General features: G+C 46.4%; 1 protein-coding gene and 1 long non-coding RNA gene across 2 annotated transcripts; both read right to left on the bottom strand.

The window, feature by feature from the left end:
- Window positions 1–6,343: 6,343 nt before the first annotated feature.
- LOC126948207 (uncharacterized) lies at window positions 6,344–9,245 on the bottom strand. The gene is made up of 3 exons (XR_007723362.1): window positions 8,590–9,245; window positions 7,536–7,657; window positions 6,344–6,507 (listed from the first exon to the last, which is right to left on the bottom strand). It is a non-coding gene; the product is annotated as an uncharacterized LOC126948207 (long non-coding RNA).
- An 8,413-nt stretch (window positions 9,246–17,658) lies between these two features.
- Window positions 17,659–19,678, bottom strand: SOX14 (SRY-box transcription factor 14). Its single transcript, XM_050779735.1, has one exon. It carries the CDS (start codon window positions 19,205–19,207, stop codon window positions 18,485–18,487), a length of 723 nt encoding a protein of 240 aa, XP_050635692.1. The 5' UTR covers window positions 19,208–19,678; the 3' UTR covers window positions 17,659–18,484.
- Between the last annotated feature and the right edge of the window lie 470 nt (window positions 19,679–20,148).

Here is a 20,148-nt window from a genome sequence, read left to right as displayed (position 1 = left end):
AGGGACAAACCTCTTAAGAGGCTGGGTGACAGTGGGGACAGGTTGTAAAGTAAGATCTGGGGTGAGGAGTCCAAATGGGCAGGCTGGGAAATGAGGTTGCCCATAGCGGTGAGTGAGGAGGAGGAGGAGAGGTGGGGCAGGGCAGTCTCCTCAGTAGACCTGGATGACCCCAGCTGAAGTGGCCAGTGGAAGTGACAGGAAGGACACGAGCACTTGGAGTCTGAGACCTAGATTAGAATCCCTGCTCTGCCAAGGATTAGCCTTCTAACTGTGCTCAAAGTTATCAACTCTTATTTCCTCACATGAGCAATGAGGAAATGACAAGGAAATGACAACCTCTTCAATAGGATGGTTGTGAGGAAGAACAGAGGCAGCACATGTAGGTAAAATGCCTGATCCTGTGAGAAGGCTCTCAGTAAATGGTAGCAGTTGCTATTATGGTTGCAAGAGGGTTTAATGCTACATTAAAGGAACATTCCTTCTTAGAGAATTTCTTTTTCTGTATTTAATTTCATGAGATAACAGGTTTAGGGGAAATGTCATCCATACTCTGGGATGATAGCAAGGCCTCTTAAAAAAAGAAAAAAACAACATTGGTAGCAAGATGTACATTCCCACCCGAATGTGATCCCCCTCCTTCCCTTGTCCATCCATCCCTACTCCCATTCCTACTGGCTCAGGTGGAGTGAATAAACGGGCCCACAGAAGAGTTGGAACCTAGAATTATAAGGCACAAGCCCCTCGCCCTCAGCTGGTACCCTGAGATGGTCAGTTGATAGCTGGATATCAGGCCTATACCATGAGAGGCACCAGGTGACATACTAAAGAGGAGCTGATTTAACAAGATACTTCCCATCACTGTGAATACAACCCAAGTGTTCTTCAATGTGTTTCTGTGCCTTGTTTTATAATTTTGTTTTATTTAAAATATATATATACAAACTGTATGTATACTTCAAAACATCAAGTTGTACATGATAAATACATATTTTATATGTCAATTTAAAATAAATAAATAGATTTGAAAAAATTAAGATACAATACAATTGACAGTTCTACAAATTTTAACACGTGGGTAGATTCATGCAACCATTATTACAATCAGGATGCAGAACAGTTCTAATGCCTCAAAAATTTCCTGGCGCAATCCATTTGTTGGCCACACCGTCCCCTAGTTCTCCACCCTCAGCAACCAGTGATCTGTTCTTCATCACCATACTTTTATCTTTTCAAGAATGTCACATAAATGAAAGAAATTTTGCTGGGTGAAAAAGTCAGTCTTGCCTTGTTTTATATTATTAAATAATAATAATATATATTTTTTAAAAAGACAGCAAGCCTTTTTAAACATTTGACACAGAAACTGAATACGAGGCAGTGAAAAGACACATTTGTAAACTAGACTTTTGTTTTTCCGTGCCCCCGTACAGACTTACCCTCAACTCTTTACAAAACTGCCTCTCCCAGGAAGTCTTCTTGAATTGATTCTTCCAAACAACTTTACTCTCTCGTTCTGGGCCTTGTCCCTTCACAATCTACTTCTCTCCTTGTCACTTTCTCAGGTAGTCAGTTCTGAGCATGAATTAAGCAGCACCACACAGGAAAAAGTGCATGTTCTCTGCAGACGCACAGATCTCAATATGCACCTGGGTCTGTAAGGACAGTGGGTCGGGTACTTAGTCTCTTGGATCCTCAAGGTAGAATCACTTTACCTTGAAGAGTTGCAGTAAATAGTAAAGATGGAATGAGAAGATGAACACAAAGCCCTGGCAGAGCATAGGCAGCCAACACACAGGCAGTCATTACTTTGAGCCACCAGTATTAATAGTGCTGCTTGTCCATCACAGTGCCCACAGACCATTCCACCAGAGGCTTCGCATGTGTACAGGCACAAAAACAAAAGCATTCAGTATCAAAAGAAGGCCCAAAACAATGGACTAAAGGTTTCCTTTTCTTATTCATTGTTCTGGCAGCATAGGGAAGTACAGCCTACATAAAGGTAGGCCCCAAATAACTTTTCTCTGCCACCGTCCCCTGTGTGACATTAACCATGGCACTTTGCTGTTCCTGGCCCTTGATTTTCTTTTTTTTTTTAAATCTCAAATGGCAGAGTGACCTCAAAGCTCTCAAGTGTTTCTCTAAGCTCTAAAATTCTAAAACCCCAGGTAGGCCAGACATGGTGGTGCATGCCTGTAATCCCAGAATATTGGGAGGCTGAGGCAGGAGGACTGCTTAAACCTAGGAGTTCAAGACCAGTCTAGGCAACATAGTGAGACCCCATTGCTACAAAAATACAAAAACTGTGATGGCATATGCCTGTAATCTCAACTACTGGAGAGGCTGAGGTGGGAGGATAGCTTTAGCCCCGGAGGTTGAGGTTGCAGTGAGCTATGATCGCACCACTGTACTCTAGCCTGGGTGACAGAGCAAGGCCTTGTCTCAAAAAATATATAAAATAAAATGAAATAAGGCTCTGGGAGGCTGGACGGGGTGGCTCACGCCTATAATCCCAGCACTTTGGGAGACCGAGGTGGACAGATAGCCTGAGGTCGGGAATTTGAGACCAGCCTGGCCAAAATGGTGAAACCCCATCTCTACTAAAAAAAATACAAAAAATTAGCTGGGCATGGTGGCAGGCGCCTGTAATCTCAGCTACTCGGGAGGCTGAGACAGGAGAATCGCTTGAACCCAGGAGGCAGAGATTGCAGTAAGCTGAGATTATGCCACTGCACTCCAGCCTGGGTAACAAGAGCGAAACTCCATCTCAAAAAAAAAAAAAAAAAAAAAAAAAAAGAAAAAAAGACTCTGGGTATGCACAGACCACAGCTTTAAAGTTTAGTAATTTCCGATAAGCTCTTTCCCCGTTCTATCTGGGTTAAAACTCTGTTTTCTGACCCTGAAGGTGTGGACCAAACCCTCTCCCTTAGTTTGTTACTCCGCATGTCATTGGGTCTATATAAAAACTGAAGAGATTATTAAGTAATCTAGATTGTATAAACAATGAGTAAACAACTAATTTTTAAAACTATACAGGGGTTTCCAGCTTAAATATCATAGGAAAGGAAAAAGAGAGAAATCCGAATTAATAAAGTAGTCCACTAGTTTCTACCATGTAGATACAATTTAATAATAATACATGACACTTGTTACATTTTATAGGCATTTACTATGTGCCAGGAAGGCTGGGCACCCTGCATGTTATCTCATTTAATCTTCCTAACATATCTATGGCAAGGTGTTGCGATTGCCATTTTAATCCTCCTTTTAACTGAGGAGTAAACAAACCCCGAGAGAGGTAGGGTACATAGCCTATGGTTATGCAGGCAGTAAGTGGCAGAAAACTAGATGCCCCCAAATAAAGTGCAGGTAATTTCAGATCAGGAATTATATTCATTAGCATCACTAAAGGGAAGACAGTAGTCTCCAGGGATTGACTTTGTCCCCCTGAATTCTTAGTGTCAAAAAGGGCCTGAATGCAACTAGTACATCCTGACTATGGACCGAAGGAAAAGGGTGTAGAGGGAAAAGGAAGGGTAAGGGGCTGAGGTAAAGAGAGAGAGCGGGGACACTACAGTAGGTGAAGGGGGAGAATAAAGAGATGACGGATGGGAGGAGTCAGGCTCCCAGAGCAGGCAACTAACAGAGGCTGAAAATTTCCAAGTAGTCCTGGCTCTGGGAGAGAAGATTCAGGGAGCACAGAAAGAAGGAACAGGAGGCCTTCGAGGCTGTAATTATCTAACAGGACTGTGATGAAAACAGGAGTCAGGGAGCTGCTGAATTGGGGAACAGGGGGAGATGGATAATGTTTTCTCTAGCCTCATTGCCGAGAAACTCATTAAAATCTCCTTTCCATTTCCAACTCCTCAGTATCCAAAAGGCCAGTGTTTCTGAAACTGGAGAGATTTTCTTCTTTTCAGTATAACTGGGGGAAACAAATAATATACGTCAATTTAAAATTTTCTAAACCATTTCCCCTTCATCCCACCACATTGTGCTATGAAGAAAAGAAATAACCTTTTTAAATGATGGGAAAAGTGTAGCCACAGGGAGAGGGGGAAAAGGCTGGGGGTTCTCTTTGTATCATTTTTCAAAAGAAAAAGTATGATGTCGTTTTCAAGAGATGAACAGAATAGACCCTAAGCTGGTATTCTCATTCGCCATAAAAATATATGGAGAAAAGGAATCCTGAATTCAAAAGAAGATTTTTTAAAGGGGTGAATAAAAAATAAAGAAAATGCTCAAAATTATATCTAACATAATGGTACTTAAGTACTTCACAACCATTTTGTCCTTTAATCCTCAAAATAATCCTGTGAGGGCTTCAGGGCTATCATTACCTACGAAGACTACTTCAATATCGATTTTGCAGATGAGGTAAGTGAGACACAGAGAGGTTAAGCAACTTGCTAATGTTGGCATAGCTAGCAAGGAGTAGTTCTAGGATTTAGGCCCAGAGGGTCTGACTTTTAATACCCAAATGATTAGCCAGAATGCTAATCTGCATCCTCAAAAGAATGAAAAAGACAAAACAAATCCAAAGCAGAAGAATCCCAATGAATTACTTATCGTGCCAAGGTAAGACTGATGAAGGACATCAGGACCCTGGAGAAATGTATGTTGACTTCAGGAAAGACCGATAGAGATGCAAGAGATACAGGTCTAGAAGTGTGATAGGGTGATAGCAAGAATCCCAAATTGGGAAGGAAAAAAGATCTGAGTTTCAGGTCCTCTTCATATTGGCTTTGTGACTGTAGGTAGGCCACTTAACTTCCCAAAGCTCCAGTCTCCTCTGTAAAATAATACCTGAGACCAGGTAGTTGTGAGGACTGCTGTGAGACTGAGTTGACTGAATGGAAAAGCAGTGTTAGCTGGGTGGTGTTACACATAGTCATTAAAGCTGTGGAATACCCCAGGAGGTTTAGAGCACCTGGTAATAAACAAATAAACAAAATTAGCACAAGTCTGCAACAAAATGCGTGATTTGTTGGGTGCTTTTTGCTTTGCTTTTGTGTGGGTTAAACTCTTCCACTGGCTGGCTTTCTTTCTTTCTTTCTTTCTTTCTTTCTTTCTTTCTTTCTTTCTTTCTTTCTTTCTTTCTTTCTTTCTTTCTTTCCTTCTTTCTTTTTTTTTTCTTTTTTTTTTTTTACTGAAGGCTCCTTTGGAATCTGTGCTGCGAGTGACAAATCGGAGACAATGTGATATTGGAAACAATCATAGACTTTGACAGGCCACAGATCAAGAATTCAGTTCTCTGAGGGCATGACATGCTCCAAGTTAAAACAAACATCCGGGGAAGGCAGGCAGTTTGGGCAGTATGCAGCACCTGGACCCCGCCTGACTGAGGAGACTCCATTCCTTGACACTAGTGACTTACCCACAGTTGGACTGCTTATGGTTAGTGGCCTTTCCCTTCCCTTCCTGCTTTCTCCTGCCCAGATGACCTTCTTAAAGGAAAGGCAGTCCCTGGCTCTCAAAACCCATTCAGGTCCTTCTTCCCTTAGAGCTCCTCCCATGGAAATGTGTTAGGTTTTATGCAATATAATTAATAGACTGAAGACAGTCTGAGTAACCAAGACAAGGTTTAGCACCACCGAGAAAGTGTTTAAACTTTATGAGAGAACCTGGTAAATCTTCATGCCCTCTACCCCCAAGAGATAGTGCTAATTGCCTGACAGTTTTTTTTTTTTTTTTTTTTTTAGCCTTTGAGAAAGATGATAGAAGGAAAGAGTACTGGGCCAATACCTAAAAGACTCAGGTGCTAGGCTAGGCTTTCCAGTTGTCAGGCTGTGTGACCTTGGAAAAATGGCATTACTCCTCTGATCTTCTCTCGTTTTCCTCAAGTGGTAAACTGAGCACTTTAAATTGGTGTTTTCCAAAGTAATTTGAGAAATTATCTCTGTTACAGAGGAATAAATTTAATTTTGATTATTATTACAAAAAATCTATTACAACAAAATTATGATGTATATATATTATTGCCTGGGATGAGCCTAAAGTGAAAAAGTGAGTCAATTTAAAGAAAAATCTAAAACTAAATAATATTATAGATGGATGTGACTAAAATTGTGACGGTGAAATTTGAAAGAACATCATAAAGGACCTTCAGTCCCTTACCAAAGGGCAGAGTCCAGGACGAGCATTCAGACATCTCTTCTGTTTTTCTACTTGGCAACCCCACTAGTTTGTCCTCCCATCCTTCGTCAGGTCTTTCTGTCAGTGTTTGTGAGAAACCTGCCCAACACACCTATCCAATGCTCTATAGTCCTTGGGTATAAAATTATAATTGGCACAAGTGATCATGTCATCCATTGCAGTTCACAAGTAAAAGTTTTAGTAAGACCAATAACATTTCAAATCATCTTTTAATTTTTATAAAATTATCAAATCTTGCTCACAGGTCTCTGGCCCTTAGTTCTCCAAGGACTCACTCTTCTGGCTCCACAATTCATTTTTTCATGTGACTTGTTAGGGATCATCTGTATTCCAGCTGAGGGTGGAATTCTAAATCTAGAAGAACGAGTAAACGAGCATGTTTCAGAGAAGCTCTATAAAAGTTGAGTCCAAAACAACTGAGAGGCTTTGGAAAGTCCCAATATTGCCTTAAACATAAATATTGTGATCAGTAACTTTTTATTTATGGCAAGCTTTGAACCTTCCAGAAAGATGCATCGAATGCAAACTATTATTAGCAGGGAAATGCAAAAGCCACTTCGTATTACATGATTTATACCCAACAGCTCAATGCAGGCTGAGCAAGCAAGAAACATTGTTCCTATCTCAAGGCAAAGACAGAGAGATTGGGCAGATTTGAAGAATCTAGTTTAGAAATTCAAGGGGATGATCAGAGTAATAGATTTACTAAACCCGATTAAGGGCAGGAGAACAAGACATAGGACTTTCAGGAATATTTTTTCTTTCCTTCCCAACATATTTACCTTCAACTGCTAAGCTGTGTGGTAAAGAAGGCTGCTCTGGAATGAGCATCATGAAATGGGTCTGGAAGGGGCTGGGGGCTCATTTGGTAGGTTTTGCAGGAAATCTGTGTCTGTAAATGTGCCTCTCCTATGTGATAATTTGGGATCATCCTGGTGGTGTCCTGGTCCCTGGCTGTATCTGCAAGACTTAGAAGCAGTCAGTGAGACTTGGGATGATAAAGCTGACGCAGTGTGGGCTCAACTAGTAAGAGTTCAGTGACAGGAGATGTTGATCAGTTTGGATTCTGAATACTGTACGTCAAACTGAGACAGGGAGGGTGTTTCAGCTCCTCCCCCTTACCCTTCTTCCTTGGACTCTTCCTCAGCTGTGAATGCCATGGGTTCTTTGTTCCTTCCTTTAACCACCTCCAGTAAGCCTTTGATTTTAAAGACAGTAGTGGGAAGACAGAGAGCTTGGATATAGCAGCTCCGTGTGAGGTCTGTGAGCTCTTGGGTGAGTCACTTAATGTCTCTAAGCCTCACTTTCCTCATATCTGAAATTGGCAAAATAGTAGTACCTACCTAATAATGCTTTGGGGAGAATTTAACAGGATAAAATACCTAAGGCACAAATTCTTTGCACAGAATGCTCAGTTAACAACCATCTGATAAGCCATGTGGCTCCCTCTTATTGCAAACAGAGTACATCTTTCCAGAGAATATGGAGACAAATCTTCAGAGTCCTGGAAAGAGATACAATGAATTAAAACATATTCCTGAAACACATTTTAATGAAAGAAAAAGCAATCTCATTTAATTCATTAGTTGAGATGATACCTAAACACTGTTAACAATGCTGGATTTTCTTTTAGTCACTGATTGCAGAGAAATCAAAATCTTACTCATTCGCATCCAGTGGACTATTTTACACCATTCCAGGCACAGTCGATGCCACTGGAAGTAAAATACAAGTTTCCTGACTTCTTTTTTTGCATCCAAGCCAGGACTTCATGAAATGAATGGTCTGAGGCCTGGTGCTCAGCCTTGGGCTTTTGTGCCAGGCAATATCTCTATCAGGTTCCAGCAGACTTCCAGGGCTGGCCTGATGGCACTCCAGGTTTTTTGTCTTTAAGTATCATAGATTTCTCCTAGTAGGACAGTCAGAGCTTTTGATGCTGCCCTTTCTTATCAAGGGAAAGAATATATGAATGAAGCTGACACCATCAGTAGGGGACTAAAGGTCAACTATTAAAATTTTAATGATTAATTGACAGTGGCATGCCGATCCCTTCATCATCCCTTTCCTACCCTGCTTCATTGACAAAGGTGTGGAATCTTAGCATAGAGGGTCTGAATTCTTCTGGGGTGTAGGAAATTATTTGCTGTTCAGGAGAGTAAGGAATTTGAACCACAAGGGGTTGGCAAATGCATTAACTAATTAAGTTCTTTTCAACTGGTTTCCCCCTTACTAACTAAAGGAATACATTTTGACTTCTAGTTGAAACTCAGAGGATGACCAAAAGACAGAAATTAACAAATATCCTTTTTGGCCTCAATCCAAAGAACTGTTTTTCTTTCTGAATTTATCCTACTCTTGAGCCCTCCCCAATGAAGAAGAATGAAATCATAATGGCAATTTTCTTTCTGGCAACAGTTCATCACAAATGAAATTTACCTGTTTTCTTCCAGGTTGTCTCAAAAAAGAATGAGGGCTCTTTCTCTCAAGGGTTTGATGATTTCAGATGTCCGTCTAGAGCATAGGGAAGATAACCTAATTTCTGTTTCCATAAAAAATACCGGAAGACAAGAAGACAATGTTCCTGTGGAATGTCCTCTAAGAGCTGACATGGGTGGGAGGTCAAGAGGATGTCCCCCAAAAGGCAGAAGCTCTTGATTTGCCAAGAAAGCTTGAGAAGAGATCATCTGCAGAAGGATGAGGCTGTTGCAGAGAGACACTAATCATGAGACAAGGATTCATATTTTCTATGAAATATCTCCTTCTAAAATAAAAAATCCAAACCCACCTTCATTATCACTTATTTCATCTGTTTATTATAAAATGTTTTCAGGCAATGTTGCAGCATCTTCAATTATCTGCAAAGGAGCTAAGTTTGTTTGATTTAGACAGCAAATTGACCTCCCATCTGATTTCAATCCTTCCTACCAAATAGGTTGGCCATGAATGCTGCTGTAGTTGTGTGATACACTTTGAATTTCACCAAGCATGTGTTAAAAAGACTGGTCTGAGCCCCAGGTGTCAGATGAACCTGCCACAGCAGCAGAGAGGGAGTCATCTGTATTTATACCAAGTTTGTGTTCACATTAGCTCAGAGTATAACCGATATATACAAATACGTAAATGTCTCATTGTAAACTCAAAGTATATTCAGACAGAGAAAAGTTCAGCTCACCTTTTCTACAGATGACATATCTTCAGGCCTTCAGTTCTTTTCTTCTCAATTTAGTTCTCAATGATAACTCAAAGCAAATGAAGCCTTCTAACTAGGTATAATTATGACAAACACTGAAGAGCCCAGGAAGTAAAAGACAATGGTAAGAAACAATTCTAAAATGCCTTAAAGCTGCCCTCTCATCCAGCTGATTTATGTCATAAGCACTTGCTACAAATAAGTCTATAGAGTTTGAGTCAAAACATACATGAGACATTTTAACTTCTGCCCAAACTGTTCATCCTTCTGCCTCATGCTCAGTTTGGTCGATTAAAAATTAGGTGAGTAAGAAAATGGATTACCACAGTGAGAGAAAGTGAGGCCAGCAAGAAACAGGCATGACAAAGAATTATGCTGATAATTTATGAAGACCTAGAAAGAAAATTTCTGAGTCATCAATAGTATTTACAGGTTAAAAAAAGAAGAAAAGAAAAGAAAACTAAACAAGAGGAGGAAAAAGGGATAAGACAGAAAAAAAAAAAAGGTTGAAGGAAATGGTCTTCAGTCTGGAGAAGATTCATCCTGTGAGAATGCATTGCTGTCTTAAACAATGTACTGTTTTTCTTACTTATGAAAACCAGCATCAGATGCTGGTTGTTGGTCTTGTCCTTGCTTAGGTCTATAGGTCTCTAGTCATTCATTTGCGTGTCATTGAAAGAGGGGATGACACTATATTACCCCTTTATTTCGGAGAATATGGAGGAAATATCTGTCATACTGGTCATCAATTTTTATTTCAGGAAAAGTAAAACCTATTCTTATGTAATCTTCTCTAGCACTTGGAAGCTCCTCAAATGACTGCCCCCCTCATTTCTTTGTTAATATATGCAAATTTTACTATACATTTATTTGGACCTGGAAACTTCAAACATAAAAGATTTGATGTTGCTCATACCTTGAGCAAGCAGGAAATCCTTAGGGAAATGTGAACTAGTTCATACTTATGACAACAGCTGTTTTAATAAAACAATGAATTATTGACCCAACATCTGACTCATCTTTTGCTGCATTTTTTATGTTACAGGAAGGTTTATAACTAATAAATTTCTTTGTATTGCATGCATATCTTATGAAAAAATAATTGCATATCCTTTGCATATATTCTTAACCACTGGCATGTTGTATGTACTCGAACTGCAGCAGTAACGAGATGTGAATATGGGTAAAATTTTGTTCTACAATCATAAAACATAATGCTGAATTATTAGGGGGTAATTATTTAACAACAATGACAAAACCTTCTCTCTTTACTTATCTTTACCTACTTCATCTTAATCTCACATTATTTTTTAAAAGAAAACTTCATTGCATATTCTAGCAAAGTCTATTGGTAGGCGAAGGTTTAACAGAGCCAGAGAGAATGTGCAAGGAGTGAGAAAGTGAATTGATGGATGGATGGTTAAATGAATATAAATGAACTGACACCTTTACAGGAAAATAACATTTCTTTTCTTTTTTTATTCTATAGATCAGTGGGTTTTGTATCTGTAATTCTTTCATATCAGCAAAGAGGAAATAAACTCTCATGTAAATCATTTCCCCCCCATCTGTAGCATATTAAAACCATGCCTTTTTTTTCTTTTAAGCAGACTCTTTTTTCCCTATTTGCTTATCAGTTCATCCACCATTACATTTTAAATGAAACTGCAAGACCCTTGTCCCTCCCCCAAATTTCAGCCTGATGTAGGAAAGTGGAAAGCAGACTTTTCTTGCTTTAGAATAGTGACCTAGATTCAATTACAGATAGACCCAGAAGAGAGAAGTGACACCTCACAATTTTCTTAGAGGTCTTGAAAAAATTAGAAATCTCAAAACAATACTTAATGGGAAAGAATCTGTTTATTTCTCCCCATTTGCCATCTTATTTCTTCTCTGCCTTAATTGCATTGCTTTGGTCCATTTAATTGTTCCTGGTATAACATCACAATAGGTTTCCCGCGGGATATTTCTGAATCATAAAAACGGGCATTTCAAGGAAATTTCTGAGTTTGGCTTTTGAGGGTGGGTGTCTATACACAGAGTATGTGTAATTCTGCAAACTGAACCCAGATAAGATGGGGGAAAAATCTCTTAAAAGGCACATTTCCCCTTGCAGCCTTTAAAAAAGCAAACAAATTACATTAATAAAGTACACTTATTATAATTGCACTGCAGACAAAGCACTGAACGGGGAAAGGGGGTGTATATATTTTACTGTTTTCCCAATTACTGTAGAAAAATGTGGTCAAAAGAAATAGAGGGAAGAACCCTGTGATTCTGCTTATTGACTTTTATCACTAAATTAAGCATATAAATGACCTGAGCGGGTGGCTTGGTATATTAAATTAAAAAAAGAAGAACAATGATTCTCTCTTCTTTTTCCCTCCCTCTCTGATCTCAGCCTGAAAGGAGTCTCCGAGAGATAAGAAAGATGGGATTCGGTCCTCGCTACTCGGGTGGGTCCTGCTTACCGCGAGCGGGGAGGCGGTTGCCTTCCGTGCAGGATTTCCGTTGAGGGCTCACAATAAGCGGTCTCAAGCGGGGGACCCCCGCCACTTCCACGGTCCCTCAAACAAAGAAAGAAGCCAAAGTCGGCTGTCCCAAGACCAATGTAAGCGCTTAGGAAGCTTTGAGACGCTTTAGGGAGAGGAAGGCTGCTGTGGGCAGGTGTGGACACCTCAGCCCTCGCGGCAGGTTTGGAGCCGCCCAGCGTAGGAAGAGGGCAGAAGTGGGCTCGCGTCTATGCGGGTATTCGAAGTGAAAAAGAGCTGCAAACGGCACAGAAGTCCGGGGGCTAGGCGCAGGAAAACAGAGCAAGGAAACTGCCTTAGCTCTCAAACACTGCCTATGGAGGGGTGTTCCCCGGAAGATTATTCTAGATCCTATGAAAGAGGTCTCCACTGGGCGCTGGCCACGGCATTGGGGATGTGGGTGTGCGCCTGTTCTGAAAGAAGGGTCCCCCAGGCCGCGCAGGGGAACGCAGGAGACGCCTGTCCCCGGGGGAACCAGCGGAGGATTGTTTCATTTCAAAGTGAAAATCTGCAGGCTTTGGGAAACGATATTCAAAAAAGTATATAATCTCCATATGCCGCTCAATGGAGGATCCTCATAATTTACAGCGGCAGATAAGGCTAGAGGGTGTAATAAAAAATCTGAAGCCCTCCCCTCCCCCCTCGCCGCCTCCCCGGAATTGCACCTTGGGCAGCGGAGCAGAATCCGGAATGTGAACTTCTCCCGACATATGTTTCCCGCAGATAAGTAAACAATCTGGACGTGAAATGGAAATGGTAATTAATGCAGTAATGCTGTTACACCTCGAGTGTGCAAATCCCATTGACTCGCCGCACCACGGGGGGTGCCGGGCGTACGGGGACCGGTGGCGTGCGCCCAGGCTGCCCACTCCCTCCCTCCTCTCTCCCTCCTCCCTAGGTCCCCGGGCGGGGCGTCCAGAAATCCCGCAGGGACGTGCCTGGGCTGCAGGAAGCAAGGAGCTGCTTAAGCATGGTTCGGGACTCCCGGCTGTCGGCCCTTGGAGGACTGGGCGGGTGCTCTGCCTTTGCCTCGACAGCCGCGCCTCTCACCCACCTCCCTCAGTTATCACCGCCGCGCTAGCGCTAGCAGGGCCTCCTCGGGGCTCAGAGGTGCAGCCCTGCCCTGAAGCACCCAGGAGAGCCTGAGTTCTCCTACTGCGAGCAGCCGGCGACAGAGGCCTGGAGGCAGAGGGAACCCCCAAACTTAGTGCGGCTGGTCGCCCTGAGTGCGGCTGTCGGGTCTTTCCTCTCCCCTCTGTTCCGGGGCCAAGTGCGGCCGGGTGTCTGGCAGAGTTTTTCTGAAGTTTCTTTCCATCCTCGCACCGAAAGCACTGATCGTATATGAACTGCTTCTCTTACGGACCTGAGCGGAAAAGTTTGGAAAAACCCACTGCCCGCCAGAGTAAAGCAACTTCTCCACTTTGTAACAAAGAGGAAACTTGAGGCCTCCTTTCAGCCTTTGTCCGGCCTGGGCACCCGCTCCCTTCCTCAACCCAGACCCAATGCTTCGGCTTTTGGGGGGAATTGGGGAGGTTGCCTAGCGCAGGGATTCGAGCGAAAGGATGCAGAATCAGGGGAGGCAGCCAAGGGATGTCCCCGACCCGCGGCCCTTCCCGCTTCCGAAGAGAACAGCTTGCTCATCCGACCCCAGAGGCTGGACAGGAGCCTGAGGATGACGGCTCTGAGGGACCCAGGGCCAGGGGCTGGGCTAGGAAGGGAGTAGCGAGGCCCCCTCTTCCCTGACTTCAGGCTCCTTCTTAGTGTGAGAGCCGGCAACGCCCAAGCCCCGGGACCTGGGCGCACACACAGAGCCGGGATTCCGCGGCGCCCACCGAGAGTCTCTGGTTTAAAGTAGAAGCCCCAGGATTTCTAGCGCCCCCATCCGCCATCAACTTCTTTATTTTCTTAATTACTCTGCCGTGGCCCAGCGCCTGCGCTTCTGGTTCCAGGCCAATGCCCATCCCTGCAGCGTCAGGAAAGAAATCAGCCCAAGTTGCTCTCCCACTGCTAGGTCCACTAGAGCCTAGGAGGCAGGGCAGGGCAGGGCAGGACAGAGGCCAGGAGAACATGCCCCTCGGTGGAGACAGGAAACATGGGTCCCGGCTGTCCTGCACTCAAATCTAACGGGCCCCTTCTGTCCCTGTGCCTCTTCCTCTAGCACTCACACACAATCCACTCAGCAAATAAAGAGATGAGAGTTCTTTACACAAATCTTGTGACTTAGGTGATATTCAAATTCAAATGGTTTGAAATTCATTGTCCACTTGAACAATGGTAACAAGGCCTGAGCTGGGGAGGAGATGAAGGAAACAAGAGTGCTGGTACCACAGCTCGCCAAGTTTCCCGGGCCCTGGCAGTCTCGGATCTCTCCAGAGAAGCTGACCTGGCGGGACACACTTCACTAAATGGTGAGCCGTGATCAAAGTCCCTTGGCCCTAGTCTGACGGAAACATCATCCCGCTTTGGTTCACTGGAGATTCCTACAGGTTAGCTCGCTCCAGTTCCAAAATGCAAACGTTTAAGGGGGTCTCAGATGTCAGTTACTCACACCTCAGTGTAATTTACTCAAAGTAGCTGGTCTTTTCCGTCTTTAAAGTCAGCGGGCCTACGGAAATTAATATTTAAATAGTAAAACTCCGAAACTGGAAGGGAATCAAAGATTTTGGGAGTCGGATCCAAAACCGAGAGGTGCATAAAAGGCTGACGGAGTTCTCGGAATGAGGGAGGCCAGAGGCTGAAAGGGACCAAGAATGCCGCATCTCTCAGAAGATGTGGCCAGTGCACCCCTGAGCCAGATGGCAGCCAAGGTTTAAGAAAGCAAACCTAGGTAAAACCCAAACAACTGTGCTCCTGCCGCGCCGGCGCCGATGGCTGCCACCCCAGCAGCACGCTGTTCAGGTCTCTGCTGTCCTAGGGAACACCCAGCAGAGGAGCCACGACGCTGAACGCGGCATGTATTTGGGTCACTTTTGGCGGGGAGAGGGGTCCCGGGGAAGCAATGAGAGCAGCAGGTGAGAGGTCCAGGCCCTCCCTGCCAATCCCGCTCTAGGGAGGCCCAGGCTGCTAAGCGAGAGAAGTCTGGGGCTCCCTGGCTGCCGGACTCGTGCCTAACGCAGAGAGATCTGCAGAACCTCCTCCTGTAGGACCACCGGCGCCCCGCGCAGCGCCGGAGTTCGGGTTCTCCGGATGTCAGGAGTCTGTCCAGGGCAACTCTTGGCTGCTCTTTGCTGCGCTACGCGCGCTCGGGAGAAGCGGCTCTTCTCCACTCCGGGCGGGCGGGGCGCTCCTCTCCCTACAGGTTTGCTTTAATGATTTTCTTGAAAGAAAGAGACAGTTGTGAGCAAACAGGTTTGACAGGGACTGCTGCCCCCCACACCCCCCAGGGGATTTCTTTTTGTCTGCGCCTGACTTCAAAGTCAGTAATCGGCCCCTGTCAGCGGCGTGACGAGAAGGATTTTGGCTGTTTGTTAGGGCGAGTCGCGGCCGCGCACCTCGGCGGACGCTCAGCTGCCCTCGGGGCAACGGAGGCAAAGCTGAGGCAGGCCCTTGCGGGGATGGGGGTGGGGGGCGAGGTTGGGACTAGGTCTAAGAAGGGCAGATGGCTGGGGAAGGCCAGTCTGCGAAGGAAGGAAACGAAGTGTGGTGGCCAAAAACCGCCCGAGTCAAGTCTTTGACTTCAGGTCCCAGGACCCGAACTGGACCCCCCGGCTCTTTGCAGGCTGGAAAGAGGTCTCAGTCAGCTCTGAGTGAGGCCGCAGCTCCCTGAGCGCCTCTCTGCTACAGCGCACCCTAGTTTCCTAGTTCCCCATCTAAGCCCAAGATCCGGCCAACCCGGGACCCTGGTTTCAGTTTTCCAGCTTCACCCACCGCCCGAGGCCTTTGCCCCTCGCACTTTGCCCCTCGCACTCGCCACGTGCCCCTTTCCAGCCTAACCCTTCAGGTTTGCTTCAGGTGGGGTCGTGGGCGCCAGGTTCTTTCTCCAGCTGGGGTGTTCTGTTCGCCCAGGGCGCTCCCGCGCTGGGATCTGCGGGGAGATACCCAGACCCCTGTAAGCTTCATCTTAGGAGATGTTAAGGGACACTGAGCTATGGGGGCTATCAGAGCGGCTGACAGGACTGTCAGTTGGGGTTATATCAGAAAGGAAAACCGTGGCTCCTCCGTCCCAGGCCTCCTGGGCTTCCTAGGGGGTGGGAGGAGGGGCCTTCCCTAAGCGCCCAGGGCCCCCAAACCGGACGGCCACCAGAGGCCAGTCACTTCCTAATTGTCTCGATTTGTAAGAGGGTTTTGTAATGCTAAGTAAGCGTGGCGCAGCCAGCCCGGCCTCCCCCTACACCTCCCTCAGCCCGCCTTTGTTTACCTTCGCCTGATCGCTCATTTATTTATCTATCTATTATTTATAGGCGTCCTCTCCTATTCAGCGCCCGTGTATGTTAATTGTGTTATACCATTTAATTCTAACATCGGTCTCAAAAGAGCTCTTAATGAGAAAAGCATATACAACATGGATCACTTTGCTATTCAGCTTAGCCAGATGGACAACTGCTAACTTTTTTTTTTTTTTTAAATAATGAAAATCCCCCTTTGACAAAGGGGCTCGGTTGAATAGGCTCCAAATAACACCTCAAACACTTCTAATTGTTTTGAGGACAATATGCTAATCCGCGGATTTCGGCTTTGGTGTCTGTTGACAACGTTTCCCGTGCACTTCGAGCCACCGACTCCTTTGGAAACAGCAGAGGCAAGCGCACAAATCTCTAAACAGCAGCAGAAAGCCGACAAACCTCTAGGCTGTCCCACCTCCCACCCCGTAGCATATCAAAGCCAGTGGGAAAAGCGCGCAAATTAAGGAAACCCACGCGTGAGCGCGGCTTTGGGGGTGAGACTCCAAGACCGAGGGTGGAAAGCACCCTTCGATTTTGAGAACACATTCCAAAGAGTTTTGCTGGATGACACCGGAGGGTCCTTTCTCCTCAGGAAAGACAATTATCTTCAAGAAAACATTCACCCGGAGGGGAAAGAAAAGGGCTGTTTTCCTTATTTAACACCCTGGGCTGCACTGTTATTTGATTTTTTACGATTTTTAAAAACTCCTTGCCCGAGTCGTGACAATGTCGCCTTCCTTTTCCCTTTTCTCCGCAGGGTCTCAGTAAAAAGCGTTCGACAGTCTGGGGCGGGGACCTATGGCACATCTTTCTGCACTCCTTAGACTTTTATTTTTTAACTTAGGAACCAGTATCAAGCCCCAAATCCCCAGAAGAGTGAGCAGCAGAGTTTCCAAACACCTAAAAAGGCAAAATACCTGGTTCCCCCAGTCTTCTCCCATGCTTTGAATTTAAACATCCACTGCAGGACTCGGTGTTCAGCGCGCAACTGGTTCCCAGGAGACTCGGTGCTTCTCCCCACTGCTTCAGCGTTTGGGTTTTTAAAAAGTAAACTCACCCAGATCTCAGCGGTCTGGGTCGGCCTTTGACTTAGTTCATTCACTTCTTGAAGTGGCCTGACCCTTTTGGGAAGAATGGGGGGAGAGAGTGAAGTCCCAGGGAACGATACCTTTATCTAGACTCTAAAGGCAAAAAGCAATCTCCAGGGCGCATTCCGGACAGATCCGAAACTCTAGGCCCTTCTACACCCAACCCGCAGACCACCAAGATGGGCCAACGGGGGGCAGCCACCAGCCATCACTGCTTAGATTCGCTCTATGCACTTTCAGCATCCCCGCACCCGACTTTCCAGCCCCTCCAACCTGGCTCCTGACTTCAGATTTTAGGCACATCAAAGGTTACTTTTTTTACAATGACAGATTGTCTTTATTCAAAACGTCTTTGTTCAGGAAATGAACAGAGTAACGAGGTAAAATCCTTCTAGGTACATTTCCAAGACATCGTCAAAACATTTGTGACCATTTAGGATGTTTTTGTTCTTTTAATTTTTCGTTCACCTTCTACTTCCTGACTTCATAACCCGACATTCTGTCTAAAAGTAAACTTAGGTCTCTAGAAGCACTGCTTTACACAAAGTAAATAACCATTAGGTCCTTTTTGTTTTCCCTTTAAAGAAGCAAACACTATCATAGCATAGTTTTAAATAGAAATGTTTCCCTTTCTGTAGTTTAAAACTTTGAAGCCTTTCCCCCCCATACATGAAGAGCAAATGGCTCCTAGTTGTGTCTGATGGCAAAACATAGAGACACAGCTAACTCTTTTCTTCAGGGGACAAAAGGAAAAAATATGTGCATATTCTAGATATAATATCAGAATCTGGGAGTTCAGAGTCCAAAGCCTATCCGAGGAGAGTGAAGGGGACATAAATAAAGCAAAACTGCCTACTTTTTTGTCCAAAGGGGGTACAGTCGGAGATTTGTTTTGGGAGAGTCGGGATAGGGGCAGCTGTGCAGCTGTCATAACGTTTGCAAGTTTCCGGCACCTGTCTGCGCCTCGGGTCCGGGAGGACGCCCCTCCCTTCCCCCTGGAAGAGAGAGGAAAAGTCTGGGTGGTGTAAGGGACAGCGGCAGGGCTGACCCCGGAGGCGTCTGCAGGACAGGGCTAGGCTCAGAGGACAGGGTGCAGACCCGGCTTTCAGACCACCCCTCAGGTCCGGGCCGGGCTGGGGGTTACATGGCGGTAGCATGGGCTGACGAATAAGGGTCTATGCCAGTCTTGGTCATGCCTGGGAAGAGGATGTAGGCGACGGGGGGCTGCAGGGTAGAGGCAGACCAGGCGGTACAGTTACAGGGCACCACGTAGCCAGGGTTGGTGGGGGACGGGTGCGTGTGCGTGTGCTGGCTGGGGCAGCTGAGGCTGCCGAAGGCGCCGTTCTGGTAGCCCAGGGTGGACGCGTAGGGCAGAGCGCCGGTGGCCAACGTGTGGGGCACTTCGCCCATCTTCTGGATGGCACTCGAGCTAAACTGCGCGGGGTCCAGCAGGGAGTAGGGCGCCGAGGCCGGCGGCAAGAAGGCCCGGGCTTTCTCGGGCGCGCTCAGGAGGCCGTCGGAGGCCCCCACGGGCAGGCCGGCCGCCTTGAGCGGGTCCGTGTCGCCCAGGTAGGGCAGGGGGAAGACATACCTGTCCTTCTTGAGCAGGTTCTTGGGCTTGCGCCGCGGTCGGTACTTGTAGTCAGGGTGCTCCTTCATGTGCTGGGCACGTAGCCGCTTGGCCTCATCGATGTATGGCCGCTTCTCTGCCTCGGACAGAAGCTTCCATTCGGCGCCTAGGCGTTTGCTGATCTCCGAGTTGTGCATCTTGGGGTTTTCCTGGGCCATCTTGCGCCGCTGGCCCCGGGACCATACCATGAAGGCGTTCATGGGCCGCTTGATGTGGTCTGAAGGTTTGGACATGGTCCCGGCGGCTAGGTGGGTGGGGGTAGGGAGTGCAAAGGGTTCTGCAGACGAGCCTGGGCTCGGTTGGCCGTCTGCCTGTCCGTCCTGAGCCGGGGTTCTGCGCTCCCCTCGCCTTGGCACCGCTGGGGGGAAGCCAGAGAGAAGCGCTGACCCCACAAAGTTCAGCTGATCATGCCAGTCCCAGCACCCAGGCAGCCCCGGGGGAGCGAGTGGGGTCAGAAAGGGTGGGGGAGGAGAGGGCGATCGGCCGGGGGGCTTCAGGCACCAGGGGCTGGGGCCCAAGTATCGGAGTCCCGGGGATTAAGCGGCCAGGTAATTTTTTGGCTAGGGCAAGAAGCTCCTCCTTCTTCCCTTCTCCACCTTTGCCTTCTCTACTTCCCTTCTCTCCTCTTGCGTCTCCAGTCGTGGCTCCCCCCTCCCGTGGCTTTCTCGGAGCTGCCGCGCCTAGCGCTGCACCTGGCTGAGAATGCGGGGAGGCTGGTGAACGAGAGCCAAAAGCGGCGAAGTTCAAAGGCGAGGTGGGCCGGGACTGCACGCACTCTGACATAAGCGCGGGGCGGCGACTCCCCAACCTGGGCGCCAATCAGCAGCAGAGAAGCCGCGGGGGCGCACCTGCCAACACGCCGGTGCAAGAAAGAGGGAGCGCGACTGGTGGGGGCGGGGAGAGGTGTGAGGGACCGAGGCAGAGAGAGGGCTAGAGCAGAGCGGCTGGCTCAGGACTGGGGACTTGGGTTCCACATTGTTTCCTGCACTGTCCACAAATAAAACGGGTTCCACATTGTCTCCGGCACTGTCAACAAATAAAACTCTTCCGCGCCTCCTGTTTCCTTTCCCGGTGGTGAAAGAGAATTAGGGCTTGGAATACAAAGGCCCGGGGAAGGGACAGCAAAGGGAGCGAGGCGAGAGCTTGTGTTGACAAATAGGACAGCCTTGCCACG

The sequence above is a fragment of the Macaca thibetana genome, chromosome 2 (assembly GCF_024542745.1).
Source record: "Macaca thibetana thibetana isolate TM-01 chromosome 2, ASM2454274v1, whole genome shotgun sequence".
In the NCBI taxonomy this organism is placed as follows: domain Eukaryota; kingdom Metazoa; phylum Chordata; class Mammalia; order Primates; family Cercopithecidae; genus Macaca; species Macaca thibetana.
Note: the sequence above shows the minus strand (reverse complement) of the source record. Positions and strands in the feature narration are given on the sequence as shown.

Coding starts and splice junctions, on each gene's coding strand:
- SOX14 (XM_050779735.1), bottom strand. CDS start 19,207: ATGTCCAAACCTTCAGACCACATCAAGCGGCCCATGAACGCCTTCATG.